This window comes from Pristiophorus japonicus, chromosome 2 (assembly GCF_044704955.1).
Source record: "Pristiophorus japonicus isolate sPriJap1 chromosome 2, sPriJap1.hap1, whole genome shotgun sequence".
Classification (NCBI taxonomy): Eukaryota; Metazoa; Chordata; class Chondrichthyes; family Pristiophoridae; genus Pristiophorus; species Pristiophorus japonicus.
This window is the reverse complement of record NC_091978.1, coordinates 317,692,166-317,716,063: the sequence shown is the minus strand read 5'-3', so window position 1 is coordinate 317,716,063 and position 23,898 is coordinate 317,692,166. Positions and strand designations below refer to the sequence as shown.

The following is a 23,898-nucleotide window of genomic DNA, read 5'->3' as shown; positions in this document are numbered from 1 at the left end:
CGATGATAGATTGGGAAGATTCAGTAAAAGAAATGACAGTGGATAGGCAATGGCAAACACTTAAGGAATGAATGCATGAATTGCAACAGTTATACATTACTTTCTGGCGTAAAAACACAAAAGGAAAAGTGGCCCAACCATGGCTAACAAAAGAAATTAAGGATAGCATTAGATTCAAAGAGGAGTTATACAAGGTTGCCAGAAAAAGTAGCAAGCTTGAGGATTGGGAGCAGTTTATAATTCAGCAAAAAAGGACGAAGAGATTGATTAAGAGGGGAAAAATAGAGTATGAGTGTAAACTTGTAAGGAACATAAAAACCGACTGCAAAAGTTTCTACAAGTACGTAAAAAGAAAAAGATTAGTGAAGACAAATGTAGGTCCTTTACAGATAGAAACGGGAGAATTTATAATGGGGAACAAGGAAATGGCAGAACAATTAAATACTTCGGTTCTGCCTTTACGGAAGAGGACACAAATAAAGTCCCAGAAATGCTAGGGAACCAAGGGTCTAGTGAGCAAGAGGAATTCAAGGAAATGATTATTAGTAAGAAAATAGTGCTGGAGAAACTAATGGGACTGAAGGCCGATAAATCCCCAGGGCCTGATGATCTGCATCCCAGAGTACTAAAAGAGGTAGCCATGGAAGTAGTGGACGCATTGGTTGTCATCTTCCAAAATTATTTAGATTATGGAACAGTTCCTGCAGATTAGAGGGTGGCAAATGTAACCCCATTATTTAAAAAAGAGAGAAAACAGGGAATTACAGACCGGTTAGCCTAACTCTCAGTAGTAGGGAAAATGCTAGAGTCTATTATAAAGGATGTGATAACGACACACTTAGATAATATTAATGGGATTAGACAAAGTCGACATGGATTTATGAAAGGAAAATCATGTTTGACAAACCTACTGGAGTTTTCGGAGGATGTAACTGATAGAATAGATAAGTGAGAACCAGTGGATGCAGTGTATTTGGATTTTCAGAAGGCCTTTGATAAAGTCCCACATAAGAGGTTAAGTGTGCAAAATTAAAGCACGTAGGATTGGGAGTAATGTACTGTCATAGATTGAAAACTGGTTAACTGACATGAAACAGAGTAGGAATAAACGGGTCTTTTTCAGTGTGGCGGGCAGTGACTAGTGGGGTACCACAGGGATCAGATATATATATATATTATATATAAATGATTTGGATGAGGGAACCAAATGTAATATTTCCAAGTTTGCTGACGACACAAAACTAGATGGGATTGTGAGTTGTGAGGAGGATGCAAAGACGCTGCAAGGTGATTTAGATAGGTTGAGTGAGTGGGCAAACAAATGGCAGATGCAGTACAACGTGGATAAATGTGAAGTTATCCACTTTGGTAGGAAAAACATAAAGACAAAGTATTATTTAAATGGTGATAGCTTGGGAAATGTCGATGTACAAAAGGGACCTGGGTGTCCTTGTACACCGGTCATTGAAAGCAAACATGCAGGTGCAGCAAGCAGTTAGGAAGGCAAATGGTATGTTGGCCTTCATTGCAAGAGGATTTGAGTACAGGAGCAAGGATGTCTTACTACAGTTATACAGGGCCTTGGCGAGACCGCACCTGGAGTATTGTGTGCAGTTTTGGTTTCCTTATAAAGAAAGGATATACTTGCCATAGAGGGAGTGCAGCGAAGGTTCACCAGACTGATTCCTGGGATGGCAGGACTGTCGTATGAGGAATGATTGGGTCGACTGGGCCTGTATTCACTGGAGTTTAGAAGAATGAGAGGGGATCTCATTGAAACATATAAAATTCTGACGGCATTGGACAGACTGGGTGCGGGATGTTTCCCCTTGCTGGGAAGTCTAGAACAAGGGGTCATAGTCTCAGGATATGAGGTAGGAAATTTAGGACAGCGATGAGGAGAATTTTTTTCACTCAGAGGTTGTGAACCTGTGAAATTCTCTACCATAGAAGGCTGTGGAGGCCAAGTCACTGAATATATTTAAGAAGGAGATAGATAGATTTCTAGACACAAAAGGCATTAAGGGGTATGAGGAAAAAGCAGGAATATGGTGTTGAGATAGAGGATCAGCCATGATCATATTGAATGGCGGTGCAGGCTCGAAGGGCTGAATGGTCTATTACTGCTCCTATTTTCTATGTTTCTAACACGACGTAGGGTGTACTCAGTGTGAAGACAGGACTTCGTTTCCACAAGAATTGTGAGTGGTCACTCCTACCAATATGGTCATGGACAGATGCATCTCTGATGGGTAGATTGGTGAAGACGAGGTCAAGTAGGTTTTCTCTCCTCACTTGCCGCAGGCTCAGTCTGGCAGCTGTGTCCTTCAGGATTCAAATAGCTCAGTCAGTATTGGTGCTACTGAGCCAGTCTTGGAGATGGACACTGAAGTCCCCCATCCAGAGTACATTCTGTGCTCTTCCTACCCTCAGTGCTTCTTCCAAATGGTGCTCAATGTGGAGGAGTACCGACTTATTAGCTGAGGGAGAAAGGTAGGTGGTAATCAGCAGGAGGTTTCCTTCACCATGTTTGACCTCATGCCATGAGACTTTTTGGGAGTCCGGAGTCAATGTTGATGACTCCCAGGGCCACTCCCTCCTGACTGCATACCATTGTGCTGCCATCTCTGGTGGGTCTGTCCAGCTGGTGGGATAGGACATACCCAGGGATGGTGGAGGAGGAGTTTGGGACGTGGGCTTGAAGGTATGATTTTGCAAATATGAGTATTTCAGGCTATGGCTTGACTAGTCTGTGGGACAGCTCTTCCAATTCTGGTACGGATCCCAGCTGTTAGTGAGGAGGACTTTGCAGGGTCGACCGGACTGGGTTTGCCTTAGTCATGTCCAGATCTGTTGCCTCGGTCGATGTCGGGTGATCCATCTGGTTTTATTTTTATTCTTGTTTTTCGTAGCAGTTTGTTACAACTGAATTGCTTGCTGGGCCATTTCAGAGGTCAACCACATTGCTGTGGGTCTGGATCACATATAGGCCAGACCGGGTAAGGCCAGCAGATTTCCTTTCCTAAAGGACATTAGTGAACCGGCTGGGTTTTCAATGACAATCCAGTAGTTTCATGGTTACCATTACTGATGCTAGCTTTTTAATTCCATTCTTGTATATAGGTGTTGGCATACAATACAAAAATATGGTGAGTGAAGACCTTAAGCGTTTAAAATGAACTGTTCGTGTAACAAGGACGTAGAGTCAGGAATAGGAGCCTATTGGTTTGGTTGCAATTGCGAAGAACCTTGCTAAAGTGCTCATCAAGCAGAATCTCTCACACCAAAGTACATGCATGAATGTCAAAGGCTAAGCAACAGTTATGCTACATGGCTAATTTCATGGGACTCGACAGTCCCAAAAATTGCCGTAGAAAAAAACTGTTGAGGTGGAAAAAACATCAAAATTGTCAACAGATACCACAGCACATGCCAGCCATCAATGCGGATGGAGCTTTCTTGTATTCAACATTTTATTTCTTGCTTTCAACATTTTTTTTTATATAAAAAGACTGCCATACCCTACTACTCATATTGGTTAATTGCAAATGCAATCTCCAACACAGGTTGAAAATACACACATTCTGCTGTTGAATTACAGTGTTACATTCTCACAAAATAGGAACAGTGGACTAAATTTTCCCCAGTGATTTGCGTAGTTTTTTTTGGCCTAAATTAAAAAATCCAAGTTTCCCCAAAGATTGTGCGCTAACATAACTCAGTTAGTTACGATTTTTTTAGGTTAGCGTTTTTTTTGCGACTTAGGGGGTGACCTGATGTCTGCGGCAGTTTTTCACAATTATGCAAGTTTGGCCAACTTACAATTCTCCTAGGACGGATATATATAACCACTCCCAAAAAATCTTCTGGGCACTTAAGAAAAACCAGCGCACATCCAAAAAAATCGACACAGATAGCCAAACTGAAGGGATGAGAACCCTTTACACTATGCATCAAATGAAGCCCGCGGGCAGGGGGGGGGGGGGGGGGGGGTCCCAATCTAAGCAAGCCTATTGTGCATGCGCAGACCTGGGTGTGGTCCATACTAGGGCATCGACCTTGGGGAGAGACACAACAAAGAAGCTTGTCCTGCCTGTCATTTTGAGCTTCTTGTAAAGGTACAATTTATTCATGGGGGCAATACTGACAATGCCATTACTCATGCAAGCCTTCTGCATGATGGTGCTGTGGAGGAGTCAATTGATTCGACTTCATCGCATGAATAACCTCAGAGCACGTAGGATGATGGGCAGGAGGCCTTACCCACTTCGGGTATTACGAGACAAGCGTTCATGCCTGCACCTGAGTGATGCAGACTGTGTCAGAAGGCTGCGTTTTTGCAAAGAAATTGTAACTGAGATCTGTGCATTAGTAAAAGCAGACCTGCAATCTAGAAGCGTCAGAAGAACTGCCTTGTCAGTTGAAGTGAAGGGTTACAGCTTCACTTTCATTCTATGCATCTGGATCGTTCCAGGCCACAACTGGGAATGTGAGAGCCATTTCTCAACATGCAACACATATCTGCATTCGACAGGTGACTGCTGCACCATATGCCCGGAGGAATGACTACATAAAGTTCCCCATGACCGCCCAGGCAATGCATGAAAGGGCTGTGGGCTTCTCCAGGACTGCTGGCTTCCCAAACGTACAGCACTGCATTGATTGTAGCCACATCACCTTGCGAGCACTTTGAGAATTCCAAGATGTACAGGAACAGAAAAGGCTTCCACTCCGTTAATGTGCAACTCATGTGTGACGACATGCAACGCATCATGTCAGTTGATGCAAGATACCCTGGGAGATCCTACACGAGAGCGCTTTATCTGCCATGTTTCAGCAGCAGCCAGAAGGGCAGAGCTGGCTACTGGGAGACAAAGGGTACCGCCTCGCCACTTGGCTCATGACTCCCCTACAGAAGCTGACCGGGAATATAACATGTCGCACATTGCGACGTGCAGCATAATAGAGAGGACCATTGGCATCTTGAAACAGCGTTTCTGGTGCCTGTACCATTCCGGAAGCTACTTGCAATACTTCCCTGAGATTGTCGGTCAGTTCACTATTGTGTGCTGCAAGCTGCATAACTTAGCCATCATGAGGCAGCAGCAGCTGGTAGTAGAAGATCCACCTGAGGTGAGTGTGATTGATGATGAGGAGGAAGATGCAGATAACGAGGAGGAGAAGGAGGAGGATGAAGAAGCCATGCAAGTGCCTGAGGCTGGAGCACGACGACGGAGGAGGGGCGGGCTGTCATGGCCTTTTAACGATTGCTCGAGCCTTGCGCCAGCAGCTCCTCTGTGAACGCTTTGCTGCCTGAAGGCTCAGAGGCAACTATTCTAAATGAACCATATTTACTTTTTGGACCTGTTCCATAATGTTGTGTTGTGTGAATAGAACAAATAATGGAAATTATTCTTCTTCACTTCAAAAAGTTGTGTTAATAATGGAACAAATAATGGAAATGATTCAGTTATAATTTAAAATATATTTTATTCAAAAGTTTAACAAATGTTTGTTTGTGCTTAACTTAAATAAAAATATTCTTGAATCAAACTTTAAAATTTTCAGTTAAGATCACTTACAAACTTTATCACTCACAAACTCTGAGATCACTTAAAAACTCTAAGATCACTTACAAGCTTTTAAACTTGTAAATTTACATAAATTACAAAACCTTTTAATTTGAGAACAGTAATAATAATAACAACAGTAGCAAAGAAAGGCTGCACCCATCTCTCCGCCACCTTATTCCAAGACCGCCCCCTGCGCTTGGTCTCTTTGCAGGCACTGGTTATGGTGGCCTTCGGCCGCCTGAGGTAGAAAGTGTTCGAAGATCAGACCCTCAAATCTGGCACCAAGCTTATGGTCTAAAGGGCTGTAGTGATACCCGCCCTCCTGTATGGCTCAGAGATGTGGACCATATACATATACAGTAGACACCTCAAATCGCTGGAGAAATACCACCAGCGAAGCATCCACAAGATCCTGCAAATCCCCTGGGAGGACAGACGCACCAAAGTCAGTGTTCTCGATCAGGCCAACATCCCAAGCATCGAAGCACTGACCACACTCGACCAGCTCCGTTGGGTGGGCCACACTGTTCGCATACCCGACATGAGACTTCCGAAGCAAGTGCTCTACTTGGAATTCCTACACGGCAAGCGAGCCCCAGGTGGTCAGAGGAAACTTTTCAAGGACACCCTCAAAGCCTCCTTGATAAAGTGCAACATCCCCACTGACACCAGAGAGTCCCTGGCCAAAGACTGCCCTAAGTGGAGGAAGAACATTCGGGAGGGCGCTGAGCACCTCGAGTCTCATCACCAAGAGCATGCAGAAAACAAGCGCAGGCAGAAGGAGCGTGTGGCAAACCAGACTCCCCACCCACCCTTTCCTTCAACGACTGTTTGTCCCACCTGCGACAGACTGTAATTCCCGTATTGGACTGTTCAGTCACCTGAGAACTCACTTTTGAGAGACTGCCTATGATGATGATGATGATGATGTTGACTCCACCCCTGCCCGCAGGCGGTGGTGCAGCGTTTCTCGGGTTGGTACTAAGCTTATTCTTTTGAACATCTTGGGTAATGCGCACTTCTTGATGTGGGAGGGGCGGGCAGCACAGAGGCTGGTCTGGGGATTGTAGTTGATACTATTAATGGGCGCGATGTCTGGGCGTGTTCCCTTATTGCAGCAGCTAACTCCGACATTCCCTCCTTCATGTGCCCCGACAGTGTGTCAACTACCTGCAACATTCCCTCCCTCAAGTTCACTGACATTATATCTGCTGCCTGAGACATTCCCTTCCTCATGTCCTCGGACAGTTCCCATTTCTCGTGAGAGTGTTGTTACTTCTCCCGCCAGTCCCGATACCTCATCACCCACCCCACTGATGGTGTCCAGGAGTGATCGCGTAAGGTCAATGCTCTCCGCACTCATTGCCATCATCTGAACCACATCTGTTAGATCCTGCACCTCAGGATAATGCGGTCGAGCTCTCCTTCCCCTCCTCACCTTGGGTGTGCCTTGCTGCACACCACCACTGGGACTCAACCTCAGAAGGTGGGGCCCTGGGTGTGCCTTGTTGCAGCCCACTGGGACCCGCAGCCTCAGACGGCGGGACCCTCGGTGTGCCACGCTGCACCCCACCACTGGGATCCGCAGCCTCGGAAGATGGGGCCCTGGGTGTGCCTCATTACACCCCACCACTTGGACCTGCAGCCTCCGACGGTGGGGCCCTGGACGTGTCTCGCTGCACCCCACTGGAATCCCCAGCCTCGGACTGTGGGAAACCATGGAATGCCCCACCAACACTCATACCATCCAGGAAAGGGGCTGGCACCTCAATGGGCGGCACCTGCACCTCCTCCAAAGTGAGTATAACAGTGGGGGCTTCATACATCCCCTCCCCCCACCCCCATGCTCTTGGTCTGGATGGTGGGATTGGAAAATGTTCTCCTCTTCAGGCTCGTCCGCGTCTCAATCATCTTCTGCATTGTCAGAGTTGGACTAAGGTTCTGCAAAATATAACAGAACAGAAAAATGGATAGCAGCAGAGGAGGGGGCAGGGTGGGTGTAATAAGTAGGCTCACACAGCGCAGGCAGCAGGCTGATTTGAAGGACCACAATGAATGACAGCACATTGCAACAACCGAAGTGTAGCTGGCAGAGACAACCCCATGAACCGAAGCATGGCGAGCCACAGAGTACTTAACATTTAGCAAAGCCAAACTGTGCAATTTGCAAGACTTACCATCTTTCTCACGTGTGGGCCCAGCTTGTGCAGTGGTGGTTGCTTTTCTCCAGGCAGGACCCATCAAAGCAGCGACCCTCTCTTCCAAGGGTGTCAGTGGATGCAGATTTGCCGGGCCTCCTCCTGTTCAAGTTTTTTCCTCGTTTGTTGTGTGCCACCTTCCTCTGCAAAGATGAAAACATAACTTTTTAGGGAGTGTGTCTTTCTGCTGGATGCATATATTGCTGGTCACATTTACAATTGCAATTCCATTGAATAAATGAAAATATTACTTACACTAATTGCTTGACCAAGGTCCTGCCACTTTTTCTTTTACACTGGCCTCCAGACCTCAGGGTGGTCATTATTGCACATTAATCTTCTGCAAGTTGGTTCCAGCGTTTCTTAATTTCTTTTGGTGAAACTTGTGTGACCTCTGCTGGTGTCCAGCTCGTGCTATCTGGCCTCAATTACAGTAACTAATGCCCTCACTTCATCCTGTAAGAAATTCTTGGTCCTTGAGCCACGTTGCATTTTGTATTGCAGCTCCGATTTTTTCCAATGAGAATTTAAGGTCTTACACACAACTGGCTCTTTAAAAATGGCCGAATGCAGACTGGGAGCTGTACTGGGCATGTGCGCCCATAGCAATCACGTCAAAAATGTCCTTTTTTTCTCGTGCATGCGCAGAAGGGGAGTCATCGTTTTTTTCAGTGCAGACATTACGCTCCACCCCACCGAAGCTACAGGACAAGCTGCGTGGCGCCAATTTAAAAAAATAGAATGGGGAAACTAGGTCCTTATTTTTTTTTTGGAGTAGTTGGGGCCAGAAAAAACAGACCTAACTCTGGCAATATGCCAAAAAAAAACGGCATTGGGGAAAATTGAGCCCAGTGAAAGCAAGCAATGTAAGCAGTAGGAGAAAAAGAACTGCTGGTATCCACAAAGAGAGTATGAGGTGATCTTATATGTTGTAAAAAAGGGAACGTCACAAGGAATGAACCAAGATTCCACTACGGTTTCTTCACTTTATTGCCCACCTCATCCTACAACATGCAGAGATGAACTAATAAGGAGTACCTGCTCTTGCACTACTTTATTTACATACCTGTTTTGTTAGCAGCAGATTTTAGTACTGTATGAGCAAGCAGCGAAGTAGCGGTGGCAGACACTTGAGCTCCATCGAATGCATGTGAGAAACCCAAACTTTCCAGGTCACTTCTATTAGATGAAAACACCAAGTCCAGTGAAGGCAGCTTTAACATACATTCAACCCTTGAGACAGGTAAGCAGCTGAACTTGATCTGTGAAGGCTAGAGTACAGATAAAAGGTTTTTGGAGGTGTGTGAATCAGTGTTAAAACAAATTTGATTCATAATACAAAATAAAACTATCAAATTAGTCTACTCAAAGTAAACTGTAAAAGCTAAATATACTGATTAACTCGACAACCTCGAGTGGTGTTGCTTACGTGTAATTTAGAATCTGAAGCAGGTTTTCTGATGCTCAGCATGGGGCCACAGCAACCTAATGCAAAAGCGGTTTACCCATCATTGTAATAAAGTAAATTTACTGAAGAAATATGATACATGACTGACAAGGTATATTATAGACCTTATCGATACTAAAAAAATACAGATATAATGTGCTACTTGTCATTCACCTGGCTAGTTGACTCTGCCTGTACTGTTTGTGTTCAGCAAAGTGCTTCCTGAGCATCCTACTCTAACCTTGGCCCAGTTCACTCAGCCATACAAACTTGGCTCACTCAGAATTTTTAGTTAAAGGCTTTAGTTAAGTGGATAAAATGCTGAAAAAAATATTAGATTTGATTTTTATTCCTGCTACTCACATCTCACCATTGTTATTTGCAAATTTTACAACTGGTTGTTGAAGTGTACTCTGGACACTGTAGTTCCATAAGAACTTGGTGAAAACCACAAGTTTCATCATGTAGTTCACTCTCCCAAAGCCCAGGTAAGATTTTCAATGCTGGGACTGAAGCACAGCTCAAGCTCCAGGCCCAAAGGGAGGGGCAGGAGAGTAGAAGAAACAGTAGTACATTACACAGGCAATTGTATGGTTTATTTGAATTATTTAGGGGAAAATTATCAATTGTGTCTATCATATTATAAATATTTTTTATATGACTATAATTTCAATTGAGTCAGAAATGAAAATGGCAGCTGGAACTAGTTTGAAAAAAAAATTCAGTGATGATAGCTTAACATTGAAGCCTTTCAATGTTGCTTTCCTATCCATTTTTATATGATCTTTGTCAATACTTCAGTGAATCAATATGTTAAGTTGCTTCCTTGAGCCAATGAGAAAAGCACGACACTTGGGGGCCAAGTTTCGAGCCGCGCCGAGAACGGCGCAGTCCTGACCTGGACGCCCGTTTTTCGCACCACAAAGTGCGCCTAAAAAAAACTTCCAGATTCTCCGGCTCACTGCTGGTCCTCGGCGCAGCGCAGCACGAGCTGTAGGGGGCGGAGCCAGGTCCCTGCGCTGAAAACAGTGCCGGGACCTCTGCACATGCGCGCTACAGTGGGCGGGCATGTGCAGTAGCTCCAGGCAACCAAAACTGTGTGGGAGGGGCCGAAGCACACAGCCCCTAGCCCTGGCCCAATGGCCTCACTGGGGCTGTGTGAATAAGGCTTCTCCCACGGCCAGCTCCTGCTTCCTCCCGACCCGACTCCCGCTTCCCGCCTCCGGACCGGACCCGACACGACTCCCGCTCCTCCCCCCCCCCCCGGACCGGACCCGACCCAACGCCACCTACCTGTAAATCTGGTGCTGGGGACGGGCCCTGCCCGAAGTCTCGGGCCCGGCTGGGCCCGGCCCGTTCAGCCTCCCTCCCCCTTCTCCTTAACCGCCCCCCATCTCCTTCCCCCCCCCCATCTCCTTCCCCCCCCCCCCATCTCCTTCCCCCCCATCTCCTTTCCCCCCCATCTCATTTCCCCCCCCATCTCATTTCCCCCCACCATATCTCCTCCCCCCTTCATCTCCTTTCACCTCCCCATCTCCTTTCACCCCCCCAAATCTCCCCCCCATCTCCTTTCCCCCCCTTTTCTTTCCCCCATTCCCCCTTCTCCTCCTCCCCTTCCCCCTTCCCTCCCTCTGCTCCCCCCCTCTCTCCCTCTGCTTCCCCTCCCCTCGCTGTCAGAAAGACAGACACTGACAGACAGAGAGTGAGAGACACACACAGACAGAGAGATAGAGACACTGACAGAGACACACTGCGGGGGGGGGGGGGGGGGCATCCCAGCACGCTGTTGGAGGGCTCCCGGTGCTGCAGTTGGTAAGTAGAAAATGCTATATTTATTGATTTTAAAAAAAAATTATTTATTAATTTTTTTTGATTGATTTATTGGTTGATTTATTGATGTTTTTATCATTTATTATTGATGATGGCTCTTTATTTGTAAAACTGAAGTGTTTAATGTTTGTAAACTTCCCTTTAACCACCCCCCCCCCCATTCCCGACGCCTGATTTGTAACCAACGCCTGATTTTCTAAAGTGTAGACAAGGTTTTTTCGAGCGTACAAAAATCTTCACTTACTCCATTCTAAGTTAGTTTGGAGTAAGTTTTCACTGACGAAACTTTGAAAACAGGCGTAAGTGGCCGGACATGCCCCCTTTTGAAAAGAAAATTCTGTTCCAAAGTGAAACTGTTCTAACTGACTAGAACTGGAGCAAACTAAATGGCGAGAATTCCGATTTCTAAGATACTCCGTTCTACACCAGTTGCTCCAAAAAATCAGGAGCAAATCATGGCAAAACTTGGGGCCTTGATTTCACGTGATACACTATAGCCAAGATTTTTATCGATCTGCAACATTTCCACTATTTTCCTGTTGAGGTAGAATGTTTTCAAAATTAATATTTAACAAATTTGTATTCCCAAGCAAACTTTGTATTTGTTATAGGAAAAGTGAAGTGAAAGAGATAAATTCTCACCTGTACCCGCACATAAACTACGACATCGACTGGAAAGGAGGAATATGATGATGTAGATGATGATACTAGAGATATTGTTGATTCCTCCAATGGATCCTGAACTTCAAACTGCCCCACATCTTCATCTTGGGAGCTGAGAGCTGCTAGAGAGAAATTATATTAGTCAGCAATACAGACTACATGGTTTTCTTCAATCTCATTTCAGGACAAATATCTACAGCTTATGTTTTATCACAGAATGTCAATTCAAAAGTTTGGTCAATTGAGTATTTTTACAGTACAGTGTATTATGATCTTTAACATAGAATAAAACAAATGATTTAGCATACAGCGTTCAAGTCATTTTACAATTTGTTCTAAGTCATTTAAAAATATTTAAATGTGAAATGAATGCCATCAATAATTCTCAGTACATCAATCCAGATTTCAAATCCAAAAATAAGAGCACTGATGGAAGGAGGAAGATTTACAGAAGCTCAGTTTACTAATAAGACCTGGAGGGTTATTGCATGCTGTGTGAGAGAAGAAATGATCTCCAAGTCAGAATGGCACTCCATCACTGAACAAAGTGTACAGCATGGGTGGACGCAATATGTAGGTCAGCATAATCTTCAATACCCATCACAAAATGTGTGGAAGAAGGTACCAAGGTAAGCAATAAAAACCATTGCCAATTATCTTCCCTTGCTATATATGGGCAAAACTATTTATTTTACATTACTCTATATGGGTATGACTACATTAGTAGAAATGTTTGTCCAAAGAAGTTGCATGTGTCAGCCATATGTGTTAAATAATTTCACACAAGAGTATTCTTAATCTAAATTTAGGTGGTAAATTGCTAGAAGTGAAGTAAATGATATTTTTGATCTATTACAACATCCAAGAAAAATAGACCAGCTAACTGCTGTATCTTCCATTCTAGTAAACATGCTAGCTCTGTTAAACCTAATATGGACAATGTTATGTAGATTTTGCAAAATTATATCTCAAGGAATGGACAATATTCTTTTCTTTGAAGGAGACAGCCCACAACAGATGTCAATATCTGGTTGCACCCAACAGCTAAAAGCCATTGCCTGCATTGCCTGGGAGACAATTACATTTTTAGAAGTGATAATGCAAATTGCAATAGCTCCACCTTCTTTAGGTTCAAAGTTGCAACATTTTGTATGTACTGGCAGCGTAACAACAAAGTCTATGTACGCATCATGTGGCTTTTGTCCTTTTCTTTTTAAAAAGTTTATGTTCCAAGTGAGGTGAATGAAATTTTATATTAGTGATGTGAATGAAATTCTTCCCATTTCAGGCACCGAGGTCAAGTATAGCTCAGTCAGATGCATAGCAAACTTTGCCACAACAATGTGCCTCAGCCAAAACCTCAAGAGCAGCACCTACTGCAACACTGACATTTTTTCCATTTCGGCACACTAGCCCTTCCACGGCATGTCTGAAAAAGATCACCAGCCAGTGCCAAATTAAGGACAGTTTTGTGCTGTTGCTCTATTAGGACCTGGAAAGAACGTTCCTGTTTCATAGAGCTTTGATAGCTAACAGGCAGAGGAGACTTTCATCAGTCTCGGCTAGATTTGAACACAAATCCCAGAGGTGAAACGCCAGTGTCGAACCAATTGCATCAATAACAAAATCTGGTCAATGACTATCACACCTGTGCTATTTGGGTTTGCTGCTAATTCATGTTCTCTCTCATTCTCTGCATTGAGCCTGCCTTATTACGCTTCCTATTCAGCATGCATGCTCTTGCCGAGGCAACACTATGCAGCATGCAACATTTACGATGCAGTATGCAACATACTACAATCATTCTCTCAAAATCACTCACCTCACACTGTCGTTCTAACAACAATAACAACTTTTATTTATATAACATAAGAAATAGGAACAGGAGTAGGCTATACGGCCCCTCGAGCCTGCTCCACCATTTAATATGATCATGGCTGAACCGATCATGGACTCAGGTCCACTTCCCTGCCCGCTCCCCATAACCCCTTCTAGGTTAAGAAGCTGTCTATCTCTGTCTTAAATTTATTCAATGTCCTGGCTTCCACAGCTCTCTGAGGCAGCGAATTCTACAGATTTACAACCCTCAGAGAAGAAATTCCTCCTCATCTCAGTTTTAAATGGGCGGCCCCTTATTCTAAGATTATGCCCCCTAGTTTTAGTCTCCCCTATCATAGAAACATAGAAAATAGGTGCAGGAGTAGGCCATTTGGCCCTTCGAGCCTGCACCACCATACAATAAGATCATGGTTGATCATTCACCTCAGTAACCTTTTCCTGCTTTCTCTCCATACCCCTTGATCTCTAGCTGTAAGGGCCATATATAACTCCCTCTTGAATATATCCAATGAACTGGCATCAACAACTCTCTGCGGTAGGGAATTCCACAGGTTAACAACTCTGAGTAAAGAAGTTTCTCCTCATCTCAGTCCTAAATGGCTTACCCCTTATCCTTAGACTATGTCCCCTGGTTCTGGACTTCCAACATCGGGAACATTCTTCCTGTATCTAACCTGTCCAGTCCCGTCAGAGTTTTATATGTTTCTATGAGATCCCCCCTCATCCTTCTAAACTCCAATGAACACAGGCCCAGTCGATCCAGTCTCTCCTCATATGTCAGTCCTGCCATCCCAGGAATCAGTCTGGTGAACCTTCGCTGCTCTCCCTCAATAGCAAGAACGTCTTTCCTCAGATTAGGAGACCAAAACTGAACACAATATTCCAAGTGAGGCCTCACTAAGGCCTTGTACAACTGCAGTAAGACCTCCCTGCTCCTATACTCAAATCCCCCAGCTATGAAGGCCAACATACCATTTGCCGCCTTCACCGCCTGCTGTACCTGCATGCCAACTTTCAATGACCGATGTACCATGACACCCAGGTCTCGTTGCACCTCCCCTTTTCCTAATCTGCCGCCATTCAGATAATATTCTGCCTTCCTATTTTTGCAACCAAAGTGGATAACCTCACATTTATCACATTATACTGCATCTGCCATGCATTTGCCCACTCACCGAACCTGTCCAAGTCCCCCTGCAGCCTCTTAGCGTCCTCCTCACAGCTCAGATCGCCACCTAGCTTAGTGTCATCTGCAAACTTGGAGATAATACACTCAATTCTTCATCTAAATCATTAATGTATATTGTAAATAGCTGGGGTCCCAGCACTGAGCCCTGCGGCACCCCATTAGTCACTGCCTGCCATTCTAAAAAGGACCCGTTTATCCAGACTCTCTGCTTCCTGTCTGCCGACCAATTCTCTATCCACGTCAGTATGTTACCCCCAATATCACGTACTTTAATTTTGCACACCAATCTCTTGTGTGGGACCTTGTCAAAAGCCTTTTCAAAGTCCAAATACACCACATCCACTGGTTCTCCCTTGTCCACTCTACCAGTTACATCCTAAAAAATTCCAGAAGATTTGTTAAGCATGATTTCCCTTTCATAAATCCATGCTGACTTGGACCGATCCTGTCACTGCTTTCCAAATGAGCTGCTATTTCATCTTTAATAATTGATTCCAACATTTTCGCCACTACTGATGTCAGGCTAACCGGTCTATAATTACCCGTTTTCTATCTCCCTCCTTTCTTATAAAGTGTTACATTAGCTCCCCTCCAGTCCATAGGAACTGATCTCGAGTCGATAGACTGATGGAAAATGATCACCAATACATCCACTATTTTCTAGGGCCACTTCCTGAAGTACTCTGGGATGCAGACGATCAGGCCACAGGGGTTATCGGCCTTCAATCCCATCAATTTCCCTAACACAATTTCTCGCCTAATAAGGATTTCCTTCAGTTCCTCCTTCTCACGAGATCCTCGCTCCCCTAGTACTTCCGGACGGTTATTTGTGTCTTCCTTCGTGAAGACAGAACCAAAGTATTTGTTCAACTGGTCTGCCATTTCTTTGTTCCCCATTATAAATTCACCTGAATCTGACTGCAAGGGACCTTCGTTTGTCTTCACTAATCTTTTTCTCTTCACATATCTATAGAAGCTTTTGCAGTCAGTTTTTATGTTCCCAGCAAGCTTCCTCTCATACTCTATTTTCTCCCTCCTAATTAAATCCTTTGTCCTCCTCTGCTGAATTATAAAATTCTCCCAGTTCTCAGGTTGCTGCTTTTTCTGGCCAATTTATATGCCTCTTCCTTGGATTTAACACTATCCTTAATTTCCCTTGTTAGCCACGGTTGAGCCACCTTCCGCATTTTATTTTTACTCCAGACAGGGATGTACAATTGTTGGAGTTCATCCATGTGATCTTTAAATGTTTGCCATTGCCTATCTACTGTCAACCCTTTAACTATCACTCGCCAGTCTATTCTAGCCAATTCACATCTCATACCATCAAAGTTATCTTACCTTAAATTCAGGACCCTAGTCTCTGAATTAACTGTGTCAGTCTCCATCTTAATAAAGAATTCTACCATATTATGGTCACTCTTCCCCAAGGGGCCTCGCACAACAAGATTGCTAATTAGTCCTTTCTCATTACACATCACCCAGTCTAGGATGGCCAGCCTTCTAGTTGGTTCTTCGACATATTGGTCTCGAAAACCATCCCTAATACACTCCAGGAAATCCTCCTCCATCACATTGCTACCAGTTTGGATGGCCCAATCAATATGGAGATTAAAGTCGCCCATGATAACTGCTGTACCTTTATTGCACGCATCCCTAATTACTTGTTTGATGCTGTCCCCAACCTCACTACTCCTGTTTGGTGGTCTGTACACAACTCCCACTAGTGTTTTCTGCAGTTTGGTACTCCGTAGCTCCACCCATACCGATTCCACATCATCCAAGCTAATGTCCTTCCTTACTATTGCATTAATTTCCTCTTTAAGCAGCAATGCCACCCCACCTCCTTTTCCTTTCTGTCTCTCCTTCCTGAATGTTGAATACCCCTGGATGTTGAGTTCCCAGCCTTGGTCACCCTGGAGCCATGTCTCAGTGATGCCAATTACATCATATCCGTTAACAGCTATCTGAACAGTTAATTTGTCCACCTTGTTACGAATACTCCTCGCATTGAGGCACAGAACCTTCAGGCTTGTCTTTTTAACACACTTTGCCCCTTTAGAATTTTGCTGTAATGTGTCCCTTTTTGCTTTGGGTTTCTCTGCCCTCCACTTTTACTTTTCTTCTTTCTATCTTTTGCTTCTGCCCCCATTCTACTTCCCTCTGTCTCCCTGCATAGGTTCCCATCCCCCTGCCATATTAGTTTAACCCCTTCCCAACAGCACGAGCAAACACTCCCCCTAGGACATTGGTTCCGGTCCTGCCCAGATGCAGACCGTGCGGTTTGTACTGGTTCCACCTCCCCCAGAACCGGTTCCAATGTCCCAGGAATTTGAATTTCTCCCTTCTGCACCACTGAAGCCACATATTCATCTGAGCTATCCTGCAATTCCTACTCTGACGAGCACATGGCACTGGTAGCAATCCTGAGATTACTACTTTTGAGGTCCTATTTTTAAAATTTAGCTCCTAGCTCCCTAAATTTATCTTATAGGACCTCATCCCATTTTTTACCTACATCGTTGGTACCTATATGCACCACAACAACTGGCTGTTCGCCCTCCCTCTTCAAAATGTCCTGCAACCGCTCCGAGACAACCTTGACCCTTGCACCAGGGGGGCAACATACCATCCTGGAGTCTCGATTGCGGCCACAGAAACATCTATCTATTCCCCTTACAATAGAATCCCCTACCACTTTAGCTCTCCCACTCTTTTTCCTGCCCTCCTGTGCAGCAGAGCCACCCACGGTGCCATGAACTTGGCTGCTGCTGCTCTCCCCTGATGAGTCATCCCTCTCAACAGTACCCAAAGCGGTGTATCTTTTTTTGCAGGGGGATGACCGCAGGGGACCCCTGCACTACCTTCCTTCCACTGCTCTTCCTGTTGGTCACCCACCCCCTATCTATCAGTGGAAACATCCTCTCTGCATCCACCTTGTCAAGCCCCCTCATAATCTTATACATTTCGATAAGATCACCTCTCTTTCTTCTGAATTCCAATGAGTAGAGGCCCAACCTCCTCAACCTTTCCTCATAAGTCAACCCCCTCATCTCTAGAATCAACTTGGTGAACTTTCTCTGAACTGCCTCCAAAGCAAGTATATCCTTTTGTAAATATAGAAACCAAAACTGCACGCAGTATTCCAGGTGTGGCCTCACCAATACCCTGTACAACTGTGGCAAGACTTCCCTGCTTTTTATACTCCCTCCCCCTTGCAATAAATGCCAAGATTCCATTGGCCTTCCTGATCACTTGCTGTACCTGCATACTAATCTTTTGTGTTTCATGCACAAGTACCCCCAGGTCCCGCTGTACTGCAGCACTTTGCAATCTTTCCCGATTTAAGTAATAACTTGCTCTTTGATTTTTTTCTGCCAAAGTGCATGACCTCACACTTTCCAACATTAAACCCCATCTGCTAAATTTTTGCCCACTGACTTAGCCTGTCGATGTCCTTTTGCAGATTTTTTGTGCCCTCCTCACACATTGCTTTTCCTCCTATCTTTGTATCATCAGCAAACTTGGCTACGTTACACTCGGTCCGTTCTTCCAAGTCGTTAATATAGATTGTAAATAGTTGGGGTCCCAGCATTGATCCCTGCGGCACCCCACTAGTTACTGATTGCCAACCTGAGAATGAATAATTTATCCTGATTCTGTTTTCTGTTAGTTAGCCAATCTTCCTTACATGCTAATATATTACCCCCAACTCCGTGAACTTTTATCTTGTGCAGTAACCTTTTATGTGGCACCTTGTCAAATGCCTTCTGGAAGTCCAAATACACCACATCCACTGCTTCCTCTTTATCCACCCTGTCTGTTACATCCTCAAAGAATTCCAGCAAATTTGTCAAACGTGACTTCCCCTTCATAAATACATGCTGACTCTGCCTGACTGAATTATGCTTTTCCAAATGTCCTGCTACTGCTTCTTTAATAATGGACACCAACATTTTCCCAATCACAGATGTTAGGCTAACTGGTCTATAGTTTCCTGCTTTTTGTCTGCCTCCTTTCTTAAATAGGGACGTTACATTTGCAGTTTTCCAATCTGCTGGGACCACCCCAGAATCCAGGGAATTTTGGTAAATTACAACGAATGCATCCACTATCCCTATCGCTACTTCTCTTAAGACCCTAGGCTGCAAGCCATCATGTCCATGGGATTTTTCCGCCTTTGGTCCCATTATCTTACTGAGTACCACCTCCTTAGCGATTGTGTTAAGTTCCTCTCCCCCATAGCCCCATGACTATCCACTGTTGGGATATTGTTTGTGTCCTCTACTGTAAAGACTGATACAAAAAATTTGTTCAGAGTTTCTGCCATCTCCATGTTCTCCATTACTAATTCCCCTGTCTCACCCTCTAAGGGACCAACATTTACTTTAGCCACTCTTTTCCTTTTTATATACCAAAAGAAACTCTTGCTATCTCTTTTTATATTTCGCGCTAATTTACTTTCATAGTCTATCTTCCCTTTCTTAATAATTTTTTGTCATTCTTTGCTGGCTTTTAAAAGCTTCCCAATCTTCTGACCTCTCACTAGTTTTGGCCACTTTGTATGCCCTTTTTAAAAATTGGATACCGTCCTTTATTTCTTTAGTTTGCCACAGATGGCTATCTTTTCTTTTACACCATTTTCTCCTCACTGGAATATATTTTTCTTGTGTTGTGAAATATCTCGTTAAATGTACGCCACTGTTCATCAATCTTCCTACACTTTAATCTATTTTCCCAGTCCACTTTAGCCAACTCTGCCCTCATACCTTCATAGTCTCCCTTATTTAAGCTTAGTACGTTTATCGTAGTAAAATGTCCCAAGGCACTACACAGCAGTGTCATAAGAGAAAACAGATAAATTTGACACCGAGCCACAGAAGAAGAAATTACAGCAGATTACCAAAGCTTGGTGAAAGAGGTAAGTTTTAAGGAGCGTCTTAAAGGAGGAAAGTGAGGTAGAGAAGCAGAGAGGTTTAGGGAGGAAGTTCCTAAGCTTAGGGCCCAGGCGGCTGAAGGCGCAGCCACCGATGGTTGAGCAGTTATAATCAGGGATGGTCAAGAGGGCAGAATTTGAGGAGCGCAGGCATCTTGTGGGGTTGTGAGGCTGAAAGAGATTACAAAGATAGAGAGGGGTAAGGCCGTGGAAGGATTTGTAAACAAGGATGAGAACCTTTAACCTTTTCTTGTGGGCTCTGCGGGGGTATAATCAGCCATGTTTGAGGTGAATAAGCACACCTCTCAGAAGCTAATCTTGTGTTCTGCTTTCCTAGTCAAATAATTATGGACATCTTGATTCCTTCAAGAGGTGTACATTGTGACTGTTTCCCAGAAAATTAGCTTCAAGTTGCAGCTTTATTTTTGCTTGTAGTCACATATCATCTGAGCTGTGAGAGAGCAGTAACTAATTAGTATGAGAGGGCATTGCCTACAAGTGTATGAATGGAAAACTGTTCTTGTACAATGCACACGATTGCAAAATGTGAGTGTACCTTTCCAGCTGGTGCTGCTGCTGAACTTAATGTGTACAGGTACTAACATGGGGCAGAAGGCAGCATCTGTAATCTTAGTAATGCAATGGTGAACTGCACACATTCTGATCCAAGTAATGTGTGCTATTGCTACCTGGAAGAATTCAGTATCAGTCAAGTTTATTGCAGTCATCACTTTTATTTCAACTGAGAGAGCCATATGGAGGTTGCTGCATGGCTGCAGGTCTGCTTCTAGGAATTGACACACATCTGAGATTGCACTTCATGGTACAGTACCCTTGCACAATGCACCTTGCTGGGACCCAGGTACGTGACATGTCAGCCATAGTCACCCCAAGTGCTCCTCCTACAGCCTTGAGCTCTCCTCGAATCCTGCTGTTATACTACTTCTTTTCCAAATTATCGAGGATTGAGAGACTTGATTGGATACCCATGCTGCATAAGTCATCAAAACACTCATTCTTTAGGGTATATCCCTGCTGTGCTCACCAATGGAAATCTGCCAACTCCCTTCTATACTTTAATGCTATCTTTATATGGGAGAAATTAGTATGTGGGAAGAAACTAAAGCCTGTGTAAATGTTAATGCTCCACATGAACTACTGATTAACAAGCAGCTAAGAGGCATTAAAAAAAACATTAGTTTCAGGTCTATACATTAACATGTATTTACTCACAGAAATATGTTTATTAGCTTGGGCAAATAAATGAGCTAATGCTCCATTAATGCTAACGCACAAAATTGCCACTCTTTAATGCAGTTAGCATGTGCACCAGTTCTTACACACAGAGCAAAATAAACCCCTGTGAATGGGGAAGGAAGAAGGTAAATTAAGTTCTCTTCATGGTTTTCTATCTTTCATAATGTCTTGGAAGTCTGAAGATTGAGTTCAGAATTTTAACATGCATGCCTCCATTTCATCAATTCAAAATATTTCAAATATTAGGATAGCCTTGCCTTGATGTAGTGATGTAGACACATACACATGCTGATAATTCCCTTCACGTTGAATATTCAGCCAGGCTACTTTAGGAAAGATAGAGCAGTTGAGCAGCACTACATCAGAGTAGTGACCACCCTTCTAAGTTTTCAGGTGGCTGCTTGAAAAATCCCAAATTAAAAGAGATGAGGATCAACAGTACGACTGTTAGATATGCAGATGATACTAGAATATATTCTATGAGTTGGCAATAAGGAGATTAATAGGGAGCAGGCTAATTTAGATAAGTTAACTGGATTGATTCATAAACAGCAGATAGTGGAGGTGCTTAATTGTGCACATAAGGCCAAGACATGTGTACTCAATGCATGGGTGCCCATTAAAACTAAGCAAGCAATGTCTGGTAGCTGATGGGAAAGCAAATGGCACTGTTGGAACTATTTCTTGATCAATAAGGATGCTAGACCTAGGCTATATTGGCCCTGAAATCCCGGTCTCTTCTTCCCTCGGGTGTTCGACTAAAGATAGGAGAAAAGAAGCGCACTTACCTTTTGGTCGAATGCTCACCAGAGATCCCGGACTCGAGGCCTCCTCTTCTTGCGCAATGGGCGCGTTCGCGGGACGTCCGTAGGAGTCACGTGGGCCCGGACATCCAATCATGGTAAAGTATTTTCTCATTTATAGTAATAGGAGTTTCATAAATCTGAAACTCCTATTACTATGAATGAGAAGCCCCCCAAACACTACATAAAAAATTAAAAAAACATCTCGCTTAAATACATTATAGAATTTAAAGTTGATAGAAATTTTTTTGAAAATAAAAACTTGCTGATTTGAAAAAAAAAGTTTTAAATTATGGTTTAAAATAAAATTACCGAAGTGGGCAGGATTTTTAACATAAATATTTATTTTTTAAATTTTATTTTTATATGTTTTTGATATGTTTTAAAACTTTTACGCTGGCAAAAGTTGGCTATGTGCCTGCTTTTACCAGGTGCAATTTTTAAGGACATTCGTAGGGCAAGAGATGGGAAAATAGCCCAATCTCTGTCATGGGAATGTCCTTCTCTCTGAGATGCGTGTGATCTGTCGAGCCAGAAATTTGACAGATCGGAAAAGCTGGTTTTTGGCACATGCGCATTGCAGCCGAAAACCGGCTTTTGCGATGCCTTCCCGGGTCCGTGCACACTCCGTACAGACCCGAGGAGTGTGGAATTTCAGGGTCATAATATTATGGCACATCCACATTTGAAGTAGTAAGGCTCTACTGAGGGTAGAGAGGAGGGCAACAGGGATGACAAATAAACAAACATCTCTTCATGAGAATAGGTTTAGGAAGTTAGATTTATTCATTTTGGAGAAATAGGACAGGAAGAATAAGGTTTTAAAAATTATGTAGAGATTTAATGTAGTATATTGGGTTAAGATAATTATAATAATAGTAGGACTAAAGGGCATGAATATAAAATAAAGAGTCAAGTTAGATGTCATTAAGTTTTTTTTCCTCAGTGAATACTACTATTAACATTTATACCAATAGAAATTTTCTTTTGTGAGAGATACCTGTATAATTTCTTTCAACTGGAGTTATAGGAATTGTTTCCAGAGCTTTTTCTAGAAAGTCGAGCAGGCAAGGACTGATCACCATTTCTTCAGGAAGGGATTGTAAAGCAACCCATGCATAAAGTTTTGCTGTTTTCACTCCTCCGCTCCCTTTCCCTTTGGCTGCAAGAATCATTAAATGTTTTTGTCAACACATTCTGAATGATGGTTTTCTTTAATTATAATACCAATACATTTTTACTACAATTATGATAACTACGGATTATGCAGACAGAAAATTCTAAGGAAAGCGTGTCTAATTCCACTCTCAAATAGTTTAGAGAATTCAAGATACAAACTAAAATTTAAAGTATTGTTTACTATTAGAATTTCAAGTCTACTCCAAGTAAAGAGAATGCTTATTCTAGCAAAATGACTGCATGTGTCAACTTGTGAAACTTTTGAGATCGTACGAGAAACACAAGATAAAACAATTCATCACTTCAACTGGACCTACAAGTTTCGAATGCAAATTTCAAGACATGTTTTTACCCTACTGGAATTTTGGTCAAACTTGGAGCGGATAATTTTGATTACAAATAAATTAGATGATCATATACCGTAAAATTTTGTGAAATTAAGGGCTCAAGTTTCGGCCTGAGTTGCTCCTATTTTTTTGGAGCAACTAGTTTAGAATGGAGCATCTTAGAAATTGCAATTCTCGGCATTTAGTTTGCTCCAGTTTTAGTGAGTTAGAATAGTTCCATTTTCAAACAGATTTTTTTTTTCCAAAAGGGGGCATGTCCAGCCACTTACGCCTGTTTTGCAAGTTTAGGCAGCGAAAACTTACTCCAAACTAACTTAGAATGGAGTAAATGTAGATTTTTGTACGCTCAGAAAAACCTTGCCTAAACTTATAAATCAGGCGTAGGGAACAAGGGATTGGAGGGGGGGGGGGGGGAGGGGGCTTTACAAACATTAAACACTTTACTTTTACAAATAAAGAGCCATCATCAATAATAAATGATCAATAAATCAATCAAAAAAATTTAAAAATTAAAATTTTTTTTAAAAAAAATCAATAAATAAAAAATTAAGTTTCTGCTCACTGACTGCAGCACCGGTAGCCCTCCAACAGTGTGCTGGGACAGGGCACCTCAAGTTTCTCTCTCTGTGTCTCTGTC

The 23,898-nt window shown here is 43.3% G+C and overlaps 1 protein-coding gene across 1 annotated transcript in view; it reads right to left on the bottom strand.

The window, feature by feature from the left end:
* kiaa1109 (KIAA1109 ortholog) overlaps positions 1 to 23,898 on the bottom strand; it is a 523,818-nt gene that overhangs the window by 98,829 nt on the left and 401,091 nt on the right. Inside the window, exons 67-69 of the mRNA XM_070862493.1 lie at positions 22,736 to 22,897; positions 11,691 to 11,830; positions 8,838 to 9,042 (exon numbers count right to left, since the gene is read on the bottom strand). Of these exons, the coding sequence (XP_070718594.1) occupies positions 8,838 to 9,042; positions 11,691 to 11,830; positions 22,736 to 22,897 (507 nt within the window). The remainder of the gene's footprint in view (positions 1 to 8,837; positions 9,043 to 11,690; positions 11,831 to 22,735; positions 22,898 to 23,898) is intronic.